The sequence below is a fragment of the Diabrotica virgifera genome, chromosome 10 (assembly GCF_917563875.1).
Source record: "Diabrotica virgifera virgifera chromosome 10, PGI_DIABVI_V3a".
NCBI lineage: Eukaryota > Metazoa > Arthropoda > Insecta > Coleoptera > Chrysomelidae > Diabrotica > Diabrotica virgifera.
Window position 1 is genome coordinate 19106336 of NC_065452.1, and position 12690 is coordinate 19119025.

At 30.4% G+C, this 12690-nt stretch overlaps 1 protein-coding gene across 1 annotated transcript in view; it reads right to left on the reverse strand.

Moving 5' to 3' along the window:
- Nucleotides 1–27: 27 nt before the first annotated feature.
- The window catches only part of LOC126878606 (polyadenylate-binding protein-interacting protein 2B), a 74474-nt gene continuing 61811 nt past the window's right edge, over nt 28–12690 (reverse strand). The window contains exon 3 of the mRNA XM_050641417.1: nt 28–133. Coding sequence (XP_050497374.1) covers nt 28–133 — 106 coding nt within the window. The remainder of the gene's footprint in view (nt 134–12690) is intronic.

Sequence of the window (12690 nt, forward strand, 5' to 3'; positions counted from 1 at the left end):
GAGATCTCATTCTGTGTGAACATTAATTTAAGATGATGACGTCGGAACTTGGGTAGCCCGTCGACTTGAGGGTACGAATTCCGCTGCTTCTGGGTTTAACTTTGAATTTGCGATGCTCTCTGGTGCCGGAACACTAAAAACAGAAAATAAAAGTTATAAGATACAATTAGTAGGAGAGCTAGTCAACCCTCCGAGTAACGGAGAAATTTGTAGAGCGATAAAAGTCATAGGGCACCAAGACTAAAACCCATGACCTGGCAGGCATCTGCCCTGCACGTCATCAGCCCTTTTTATTTTTTAAAATGTAAAATAAATACGTTAAAAAAACTTACTTCAGTGAGTTTATTTATTGATAATTATGGAAAAAAATTGACAGGCGATTAGAGTAAGCAAAAATATCTGCCAGGTAAATCGAAAGGTGCATATTTTAGGGGGTACAATAAACTATGCACCTTTCGATTCACCTGGTAGATAGATACTTTTGCTTACTCAAATAGCCAGTCATTTTTAAACGCTTTTCTTTAGTTCAATAGTTTGCGTCAAATCTTTAGAGGTTAATTTGACTGCCTTTTCTTCAATGCAAATTAATGAAAATTTGCAGACATATGCATTCGCGGGAACAATACACGAAGTCAATAAAAAAAATTTTTATGTTTATTAATTGTTTAAATAAAAAAAAAACGATTTTAATGGAAAATGCTTAAGGGGTCATATACGTTTCTCCAGCTTAAAAAGTAGTCTAAATGTAATGATAAATTGTACGAAAACTATTGGGCTAATTGATTTCATTTTTTTTTAATTTTAAAGGTGGACTCTTAAGGAGTATAAAACATATGTTAAAAGTTAAAAAAATAATTAAAAACATGGCGGCCGCGTCTAGTAGCGTAGAACGTGTTTTTTTTTTTTTTTTCAGGTCAAACGGTGGGCATGATTCAGCTCGTAATATTTATTTGAAACAAAAAATGTTTATTTGTTATCATTTTTTAGAGTCATAGTTCTCGTGTGACGAGAGGAATTTAAGAAAAAAAAATTAATTACGGAAATGGTCGAAATTTAAAAAAAAAAAGTCGTAATTTTCACCAAAAAAATTGTCTATTTTTTTATTGCTATTCGAAAATGGTTAAAGGCTATAGCGGGATAAGATGGTCAAAATTGCACCAGGCTCGATTCAGTTTTGGGTTTAGCCATTCGAAAATATATAATTGAAAACTCACTCAGTCAAATTTTCAAGTCCCTAGGTGCACCGGGGGGTCCGCTATGGAAAAAAACGTGTTTTTTTTAAAACATTTTTTTCCAGACGCTGTATTGCTAAAAAAAATCTGAAAAAATTAATGAATGCGTATCTTAATAACACAAAGCTGCCTGATTTTTTTCAGATTTTTATCTTCAAAATTGAGCGCAGGAAAATTTTTTGAAATTTTCAAAAAAATTTTAGGTTATGTTGTAAATTTTTCGCCAACTTTAAAATATTGTTATTTTATGTATTTTTTTTTTTTTTTCATTCTTTCGAATGGCATAGGCATCATTATCATTTTCGACGTGGAAAATACCTAAAAATCGAAAAAAAACTGTTTTTTTTTGCATTTTCTGAAGTTTTTGACTCATAAACTCAACAACATACAGCTAAATTAATCATCATTTACATTTTTATATGTATTGTTACATTTACAATCAAAATCAGCTATTAGAACTTATTTTTTTTCCTACAGCATGCTCAAAAACCCCGTTTTCGGCGTTTTTACTAAATAGCCTCAGAAATCAGTGAAAAAAATAATTCTTTTAACGTTTAAAAAATTAAAATTTTGTTGTGCTCGATAGAATGTAACACAATTAATACTTAAATAAATTATTTTTTTGTTTTGCACGATTGTTTGAATTTCATATATAATAATATCGTCCCATTAAGGATACCCTGCCATAGGCTTATACTTACGACGGCGGGTACTTAAGGACTGGTTTATCCTTAGTTTTTTCAAAAAACGTGGCTAGAAGCGCTTCCTTGCGTACGGCACCAAAGTGCCGAGCTTTCTTAACCTTAGCGCGCTTTGAAAATCACTACCGCAACACGCATTTTTATAAAGGGGCAACATTTTCTATCGAATACTACAAAATTTTTATTTTTTAAACGTTAAAACGTTAAAAATATTAATTTATTGATTTTTTTATAAGCCTATGGTAGGGTACCCTTAATGGGACGATATTATTATACAGGGTGTTAGTAAATAAGTACGAAAAATTTAAAGGGCATGAAAAATTAATGCCAGTTTGCTCTATAAACATATGTCCGCAAATGCTTAGTTTCGGAGATACGGGGTGTTGAAATTTTTATTTTAAACTGCCAATTTATTTATTGCTCTAAGACCAGTTGAGCTATGAAAATGAAATTTGGTGAGTTTTAAGAGGTAGTTATTACGAATTTTATGACATACAATTAAGAATTTTGTATTCATCATTGGCGCGCCTACGGGCAATGGTCTGAATTATTTTAAAGAAAAAATAGTACGCCACTGAGATATTTCGAATTAGAAATTATTTTTAAATTCCACGTCTAACTTATGATAAAAAACCTTTCCTGCCATTTTTTCATATGATGCACCGTTTTTATGCAGAAAAATAAAACATCTTGGGGCATATTTTTCATTTCTTAATACATCATCAAGAACTATCCAATATAATAATAATAAACTAGAACAATAACAGAAAATATTACTAATACCATTTCAACTACGTACAAAGCTGCAAGAAATGTTTAAAACGATCTCCTTTACAGGTAACAGAAGAATTTTATATTCATCATTGCCGCGCGTACGGGTAATGGTCTGAATTTTTTGAAGAAAAAAGTAGTACGCCACTGAGATATGTCAAACTAAAAATCATTTTTAAATTCCTCGTTCAATTGACGACAAAAAATCTTTCTTACCTTTTTTTCCTATGAGGCGCCGTTTTTATGCAAAAAAATTAAACATCTTAACGTTTACAAAGTATTTGAACTAAGTTTATATGCATATGAAAACTACCTCAAATACTTGGTAAGCGTTAAGATGTTTTATTTTTTTGTATAAAAACGGCGCCTCGTATAAAAAAAGGAAAGAAAGATTTTTTGTTGTAAATTGAACGACGAATTCAAAAATTATTTTTAGTTTGACATATCTCAGTGGCGTACTATTTTTTTCTTCAAAAAAATCAGACCATTACCCGTACGCGCGCCAGTGATGAATATAAATTTCTTCTGTTATCTGTAAAGGAGATCATTTTAAACATTTATTGCAGCTTTGAACCTAGTTAAAATCTTATTAGTAATATTTTCTCTTATTGTTCTAGTTTAGTATTATTATATTGGATAGTTCTTGATGATGTATTAAGAAATGAAAAATACGCGTCAAGATGTTTTATTTTTCTGCATAAAAACGGTGCATCATATGAAAAAAGGCAAGAAAGGTTTTTTATCATAAATTAGACGTGGAATTTAAAAATAATTTTTAATTTTAAATATCTCAGTGGCGTACTATTTTTTTCTTTAAAAAAAATCAGACCATTGTCCGTAGGCGTGCCAATGATGAATACGAAATTCTAAATTGTATGTCAAAAAATTCGTAATAGCTACCTCCTAAAACCCACCAAATTTCATTTTCATTGCTCAACTGGTCTTAGAGCAATAAATAAATTAGCAGTTTGAAATAAAAATTTCAACACCCCCGTATCTCCGAAACTAAGCATTTGCGGACATATGTTTATAAAGCAAACTAGTATTAATTTTTCATGTAGAATTAGTCCTTAAAATTTTTTATACTTATTTACTAACACCCTGTATATGAAATTCAAACAATCGTGCAAAACAAAAAAAAAATTTATTTAAGTATTAATTGTATTACATTCTATCGAGCACAACAAAATTTTAATTTTTTAAACGTTAAAATAATTATTATTTTTTACTGATTTCTGAGGCTATTTAGTAAAAACGCCGAAAAACGGGATTTTTGAGCATGCTGTAGGAAAAAAATAAGTTATAATAGCTGATTTTGATTGTAAATATAACAATACATATAAAAATGTAAATGATGATTAATTTAGCTGTATGTTGTTGAGTTTATGAGTCAAAAACTTCAGAAAATGCAAAAAAAACAGTTTTTTCGATTTTTAGGTATTTTCCACGTCGAAAATGATAATGATGCCTATGCCATTCGAAAGAATGAAAAAAAATACATAAAATAACAATATTTTAAAGTTGGCGAAAAATTTACAACATAACCTAAAATTTTTTTGAAAATTTCAAAAATTTCTCCTGCGCTCAATTTTAAGATAAAATCTGAAAAAAATCAGGCAGCTTTGTGTTATTAAGATACGCATTCATTAATTTTTTCAGATTTTTTTCAGCAATACAGCGTCTGGAAAAAAATGTTTTCAAAAAAACACGTTTTTTTCCATAGCGGACCCCCCGGTGCACCTAGGGACTTGAAAATTTGGCTGAGTGAGTTTTCAATTATATATTTTCGAATGGCTAAACCCAAAACTGAATCGAGCCCGGTGCAATTTTGACCATCTTATCCCGCTATAGCCTTTATTCAAAAAAGCTCTCGTCGCACGATAGTGAATCTAATTTAGAATATGTGTGCCAAAAATGAAGTTAATCGGACGAACGGTTAAGCAGTTATCATGCCCACCGTTATGAAAAATGCTATTTCGAGAAAAACGTGTTTAAAGTTTTGCAAGACCTGCGGAGCGACCCGACTAGTTCCGTTTAAAGCAGCTGTAACTTCGTCAATAATTCGAATATCGAACTCGTTCTGGTCTTAAAATATTTCCAAGAGATGTACCTTTTAAAATAAATAAAAAAAAAATAAAATCGATTTTTTGAAGCCGAGAAACGTATATGACCCCTTAAATTCTCTTGTTTTTTACAATGTAGAAACTTGAAACTTTTACGGATTGTAGCTAATGATATGAACTATACATAATTTCGTATACGTAATTGTTTACGATATGCTTCATAAATAAACAATAAAGTTTCAAATTTTTTGCCGATTCCGACTATTTTTCATGTCAGTATATCATATGTTTTATACATATTTTAATAAACATGACGATATATTTTATTGTTTGACAAGTGTAAGACTAAAAAGTAAAAAATAAAAAATTATGAAAAACAATTTTTTAAGAAACGCTTTTCTTTAGTTACGAGTGACTAAAATTAAAAATATTATAAAAAAATCAACTAAGAAGCAAAAAATAAAAAAAAAATCTTTATTGAAAAAATCTAACACATTCGTTAAAGAAGAGCGTGGGGGAAAACTGTTTATTCGATGAAGACGCGCAACGTCTTTCTTTGACGAATGTGTTAGATTTTTTTTTATTTTTTGCTTTTTAGTTGATTTTTTAATAATATTTTTAATTTTAGTCACTCGTAACTAAAGAAAAGCATCACTCCACAAATTTTTGGCCTTACAGGAAAACCGTTTCTCGAAGGGTTCACTAGCTCTTAGACTAAATATTTATGAACTTAAAATAAATTTAAACACTATAAAACACATAAAATATTAATACGATAAACATAATAAATCCACAGTTTCAAAAGTTATGCATCACCCCTCGTATTCATGATTTTTACACTTCTATAAATCCGTATCCTTATCTGTTATTGTATATGTATATAAGATACAATATTTATTAACTTGAAATCAATTTAAACACTATAAAACACATAAATATTAATAGGCTAAACATAATAAATACACACAGTTTCAAAAGTTATGCATCATGATTCACCTCGTATTCATGATTTTTACACTTTTATAAATCCGAATCCTTATCCGTAATCCTTAAATAAAAAAATAAAAGAATTGACAGGTCAGAACAAAAAACATGCAAATACAGTAGAACTCCAATTATCCGGATTAATTGGGACCGGACCCGATCCGGATAATCAAAAATCCGGATAATTGGATTTTTCTCGAAAAAGGCCTTTTCCGGTAAAGAAACATAATTACAGCAAAACACAATGGAGAACATATACGGTATTTATTATGAAAAACAATACAGTATACATAACAATATTATGTAAATGACAAAGTTTACATTACGTAATATTGACACACAATAATTAATCACAGTAAAATGAATTATTTCTTTACAAACTTGATTTTTTCTTTTTCTCAATCTGATCCGGATAATTGGCGATCCGGATAATTGGAGTCCGGATAATTGGAGTTCTACTGTAACATCGTTGATAAAGCCGGAAAATTGATTATAATCAGTGATAATAATTATCAGTGATTTGGATGAAATAGACAGATGGAAAGAGTACTCGTATATTGAGGAACTATTTAATGATGAATAGCTCATTTGATGGGTATTTTTTTTAAGTACTTTGACAAGTGTTTAGTACGTATATGTTATAGAATGCATTGTTTTCCCGTTATACAGTGTGACCCATTTAGATTGGAAACACCTCTATAAAATTTGAAGTTGTTAACCGATTTTAACCAAATTTTTTTTAATGTCATGTAATAAAAGGTCTATTGCGGGACAAAATATGAAATATTTAGTTAAATTTTCAGGGCATTCTACGATACTTTTTCTTCGTCGAAAATGGAAAATTTGTATTAGCGATTTTTTTATTAAAAAAATTTCTACGCCACTGGATTTAGAGTGGCTTCAAATAGCTATGACAAAAATTTCATTAAAATTATTTGAAATTTTATTATTTTTATTATATTATTATATTATTTATATATTATTTATCATTTATTATATGATATTATTTTTATTAAAATTATTTGAAAAATAATTAGTTTTACGGTTATCTGTTGATACAGGGTGTTCTTTTTTGACTCGTAGCTTAGTGAGTTTTAAAATTTTAAGTTGTCATAACTTCGTTATTAATAAATATATTTTAATGAAATTTTTGTCATAGCTATTTGAAGCCACTCTAAATCCAGTGGCGTAGAACTTTTTTAATAAAAAAATCGCTAATACAAATTCTCCATTTTCGACGAAGAAAAAGTATCGTAGAATGCCCTGAAAATTTAACTAAATATTTCATATTTTGTCCCGCAATAGACCTTTTATTACATGACATTAAAAAAAAATTTGGTTAAAATCGGTTAACAACTTCAAATTTTATAGAGGTGTTTCCAATCTAGATGGGTCACACTGTATAAACTTGAATACTTACATAGATGTGAGTACTAGCCGAAAAAATATACATTCAATTTAATTTAAATTAATATTAAAAGGTTTTTTAAGTAAGGAGTTTATTCTATTTTTTATTAGCTTCAATTTTGGCAATGAAAACTTTTTTGTAAAAACTTAGTTGTTATTTATGAAGAGCCTCTTTAACATGCATTTTTTTCACAAAAATTACAATCTTTTATCATTAATAACTCAAAAAGTATTGATTTATTTTAATAGCTTGATATAACAAATTTTGTTTAGAATTTGTCCCTTTATCGATTTGTGGGGTTATTTTTAATAAAATAATTTTCACTCCCGAGAAGTTGTGCTAAGGAAAGAAAAGAATGTACAGAAAGTTAAGAAGATAATCTGTTGCTTGGCAAACTGCAAAATAAGTGAAAATTGTTATAAAATAACTTTTATTAAAAGTAACGTAGCACTTTGGTGTTTCACCCAAAGTTGGGTATTGGGGTATTTACAAACCCTCAAAATTTGAGAGCGATCCATTAATTATTTTAAAAGTTATTTTATATGTTTATCGCAGAGACTTTTTTTGCAATAACATAAGATAGACATAAGATAGACAGAAAATAATGAAGATAGGGCAATTCTGCGCATGTCAAACGAAAGTAGAAGACTTTTACTATCAATATCTATTAAAAAAGTATAACAAATTATTTATTATAGTCAAAAATCCTAGTGCCAATTTTTTGAAATTGTGTAGTTTATAAACATTTAGAATAACTTTAGAATAAAATATTGTCCACAGAAAAATCTTTTTACATATTCGAAAAGCTGGTGACTAACAACCCAGGGTAAAAGGGCAAGTTGGCACCATCTCACTTTTGTTTCTTGAGGCATCTTCAAACCACTCATCAATTTTTATGAAAATCGATGGAGGTACACCGAAATCAAAGATAATAGTTGATTTTTACCTTCAGTGACAGCACTATACAAAAGAAATTGTGATTCAATGATCGAAATGCGCGTATTTTGTAGTCGCAAAATAATTTTGTATATGTAGTCGCAAAATAATTAATTTGATTTATTTTAAGTACAATTATTCTTTCTTAAGCCGGGAAGATGGGGAGGTTGTCTTGAGAAGGGGTTGTAGCTCAATAATCGAAATGCGCGTGTTATAAGAGTTTATTCTTAGAATTTATAAACTAGACGAATTATATCCTCGATACGATAACAAAATCGTTTACAACGACACCGTTTATAACGTAAAATCGGATATAACAAACAAAATAGGAGGTCCCGTAAAATGACATATAAAAAAGCATTTATATTGCTTATAACGAACAAATCGGCTAAAGCGAACAAGTCGGTTAGAACAAACATATTTCTTGGAACATTAGCAGTTGAAATATTGGTTACAGCGTACATATCTGTACCTGGGAGAGATGCAACATCCATTTTTTTTTTTCAATTATGACCTTTTTAAACACGATATAATAAACAATTATAACAAATGCATGTTTTAAATCACAATAGATACAATGTTCTATTATAATATTGTTTCCACATCTCAATAAATAGATGTAGCAATAACACTTTTTGTTGAAAACAGTTTAAAATTGCTTTCCTATAAAGTTACAAAAACTGGGCATTGTATTGTTGTATCTCTCCGAGGTACCGTTATTAACATATCATGAAAAGAAAGGTTTTATTAATTTATGGTTATGATGGTATATCCGGACAGGGTCCACTTGTAAGTCCTTTTTTAGACACTATTTAGGCCTCCTAGGCGGGTCCATTATTACAAGATTTTGTTTACATTTTTTGGTCTTTTTAAAAATAAATAGTATAATATGTATGCCAACATTTTTATAATATACAACGATTTTGAGAACCCGTTATATTACGAGTATTGTTTAATGACTACCTGTACTCATTAGAATACATATTATTATATACATTCTCCGTTAACATCTCGAGAATGAAGCATACATTTTTGTGAATATTAAAATATAGAACGTGTATGTGAAAATATATTGTTAAAAGTGTAATGTTATAATCATTAAAGAGCTTATTGAAAATGGCAAATAGCCGAAACGTTTAAGCAAGAATAGTGTTTCATTTATCAGACCGAAAAACCCAGGAATAAAAATATTTCTATTTAAAAATTCACGGTCAGGAAATAACAAACTATTATTATATATATGCAGGGGCGGTTTCTCCATTGGTTCACTTGTGCAGTGAACACCCAATCAAATTTCATTAAAATACATATTTTTAAAAATCTCATAAATATCATTCAAATATTTTTTCTTAAATCTCATAAATATCATAGTATCATTAAAATATAACTGTATTTATTAATCACATAATTTGTTTGCACAACACCGCTACGCTAGATGCACGTGGTAAGTGCAGAATTCAAATTGAACCCAGCCACTATACAGTAACCCTATAGAAGAACGAGAGCTCTTAAATCCGTGAACCAGGGATTCTCCTATCTTAAAACATTGACGATTTGTGCACTGCACACAGAGACCGGGGCGAAGCGTTTCGATTCACAGTTTGGCATTTTCTGTTGTGGGATTTTATTAAATACAATATTGGTAGGTAGTTTTTTTAGGATTGTGGAGCCTTATTCAGTGAAGTTTATAAAAGAAAATGCAAATAGTTTTGAAAATCGACTTCTTATAAAAAGAATGGACTAATTGGTCCGAGATAAACTTGGTACAAGAATGTGCAATAAGAAACAAAAAGTTTAAACATTGTTTTAAAGTTTAACAAGATAGAAAAACTTAGTGATTATGTGGGTGTGATAAACTACATTCTTTATTTTGTTTTCCATGTTTAGTATTTTCAAAGAATAAAACTATAATTTCAATCTCGGTCTTTGGATGCCGTTAAAATAAACGGATTTTTAAACAGTTTTGACAAAGCCATTTCATTATTCGTAACTTCTGCCTCCACCTTCACCACCGAAGAAGCGCCATCATTCAGTAGGTATCTGCACAAAACAAAAAAGTGTGTGACATCCTGACTAATCGGGTCAAAGATAGATTTCATTTTACAGAACATCTTTTGGCGAAGCCCCAAAAATTTTTCGCCTGCGGCGCTTATTCACAGTTTGTATAATTATATTATTTAATTGAAAACCTTCCTTTAATTACCACGAGCCGCCACTGTATATATGTATGTACATATTTAGATTTACGTAAGTACAATAAACACATATATGTTAAATGTTAGATGTAATATGTTATATATAACATATTATAAGTATAGATTAAGTTTTTGCATCATAAACTTACAACGAACTGACTGTTGCTACCAGTGTAATATCGTGTATAGCAACCTCTTCGTTATAACATATATAACTGCTTACAGAGAACACTGGCTACAACGTACAAAAAATCACCAGTCCCCTGAAGTTCGTTATAAACGGTTTTGACTGTATTTTAATTTTCCTCATCATTTTTCTCTTAAGTTGAACCAATAAAAGGGTTGTTTTAGGGTGAAGGGGACGAGCTCAAAAATCTAAACTATCAAAAATCTAAACAGTCGAACTGTTCAGTTAAAACTGACATCCATATGGTCTAAACAGGTTCAGTTTTATCAGTTGAAATAATTTTTCGGTTGAAGTCACACATTACCAGCAGAGTCACCATGGTTTCATCGGATCATGCTGTAGCAATTATTGATCTATTATGCATTTTGGGAAATAGAAAACAAAAAAGAAAAAAAGTGGTATAAACATTGGCTATTAAAACGAAAACAATATTCGCATGATAATTTACTGAAAGTGCTCAGAATTACTCCAAAAGACTATAATAACTATTTAAGAATGAATAGTTGACATAAAATTACAAAATTTGATTTTTTAGAACATTGAAAAAGCTTCCAAATGTCGATTTTTGAAAGTTAAGACAATTTGTTGCTTGGCAAACTGCAAAATAAAAGAAAATTGTTATATGTTAATAACTTTTATTAAAAGTAACGCAGCACTTTGGTGTTTCACTCAAAGTTGGTTACTGGGGTACTTATTAAGACAGTTTGTTGCTTGTCAATTTGAAAATTTTAACATGTTAATTTCCTCAAAAAGGACAAAATGCATGGTTATAACAGCAGATCCAATAAGATGTAAATTGGAGCTGGAAGGTCAGATAATAGAACAAGTGATGGAGTTTAAATACCTAGGCATAAAACTATCTAGCTACGGAAGGCTCGAAACAGAAGTGGAAGATCAAGTGAATAGAGCAAACAGGCCGCAGGTTGCCTGAATGACACAATACACCCATACCTCGCTTTACGGCTTAGATACGTTCCACGAACGTGGACGCAAAGCGAAATGCCGTATAACGAATCAATTATTCTAATACAAATTCATAAAAATTTAATGGGATCGGTTCCAAATTTGTTAAATGTTACATGGTTTGTCGTTAAAAATAAATTTTATCTGTTTATTTTATTTAAATTAAAAATACATACAAAAAAGCACATACACTGGTATACACTGTATAAAATAATAATAGATTCTACAAACCAAAAATAATCTACAAACTCGAAGCTTTCTTGTTGTATCTCCATATAACGGGTAAATGATTTTTATTTAGTCCTGTAATAGGCCTTGGATTTTTGGACAAATTAGAAGTAGTTTTAGCTTAAAACCACCAGTGGCATTTGCACCAAGTAGCAAAGTTAATCGTTCTTGAGACCATATTTATAACCAGGCGCAGATTTTTCGGTTTTTGAAGTGTACGTGCGATCAGGCATTTGCTTCCAACAAAGTACTGTTTTGTCTACGTTAAACACTTGTTCAGGTTTATAACCACCTTTTTCTATAATTCACTTTAAAATGTTAAGATATTCCTTATATGCGGCCTCATCTCATTTTATTTTCAAATTATGCATAAACAAGTGGAACATGGGGTCGTTATAGCGAAACATTTTAGGCCGTAAATCGAAACCGTGCCGTAATTGAACAGGGCCGTTATAGCAAAATGCCGTATAAAGAGCGGCCATATAGCGAGGTATGGGTCGATCGAGGCCGTATAGCAAGGTATGGAGAAATAAAAATATCGGAAAAGAAATGAAAGGCAGAATTTATAAAACAGTCATCAGACCAATAATGACATACGCGGCAGAAACACGACCCGACACAGAGAGGACAAAAAGATTGCTCGAAACAGCGGAGATGAAAACCCTTCGAAAAATCGATGGTAAGAATCTATGGGACAGAGCTAGAAGTACAGATATGCGATGGAGATGCAAGGTGGATAACATTAATAACTGGGTAAGAAACAGAAGAATAGAATGGAATGACCACATAAGTCGAATGACAACAAATGGGGTAGTCAGGACAGCGAGAGACGGTTCTCCAATAGAAAGACAATCAGTGGGAAGACCACGAAAACGATGAAACGACAACTGACTAGAGGCACATTGAAAAAACAGACTGAGTCATGTCTATACAAAAAGAAGAAGACCTTCAGTTTGAACTGCACAGTTTTAAAACAGTTTTATCTAATGAAATTTCACATTTGTCAGTTGAACTGTACAGTT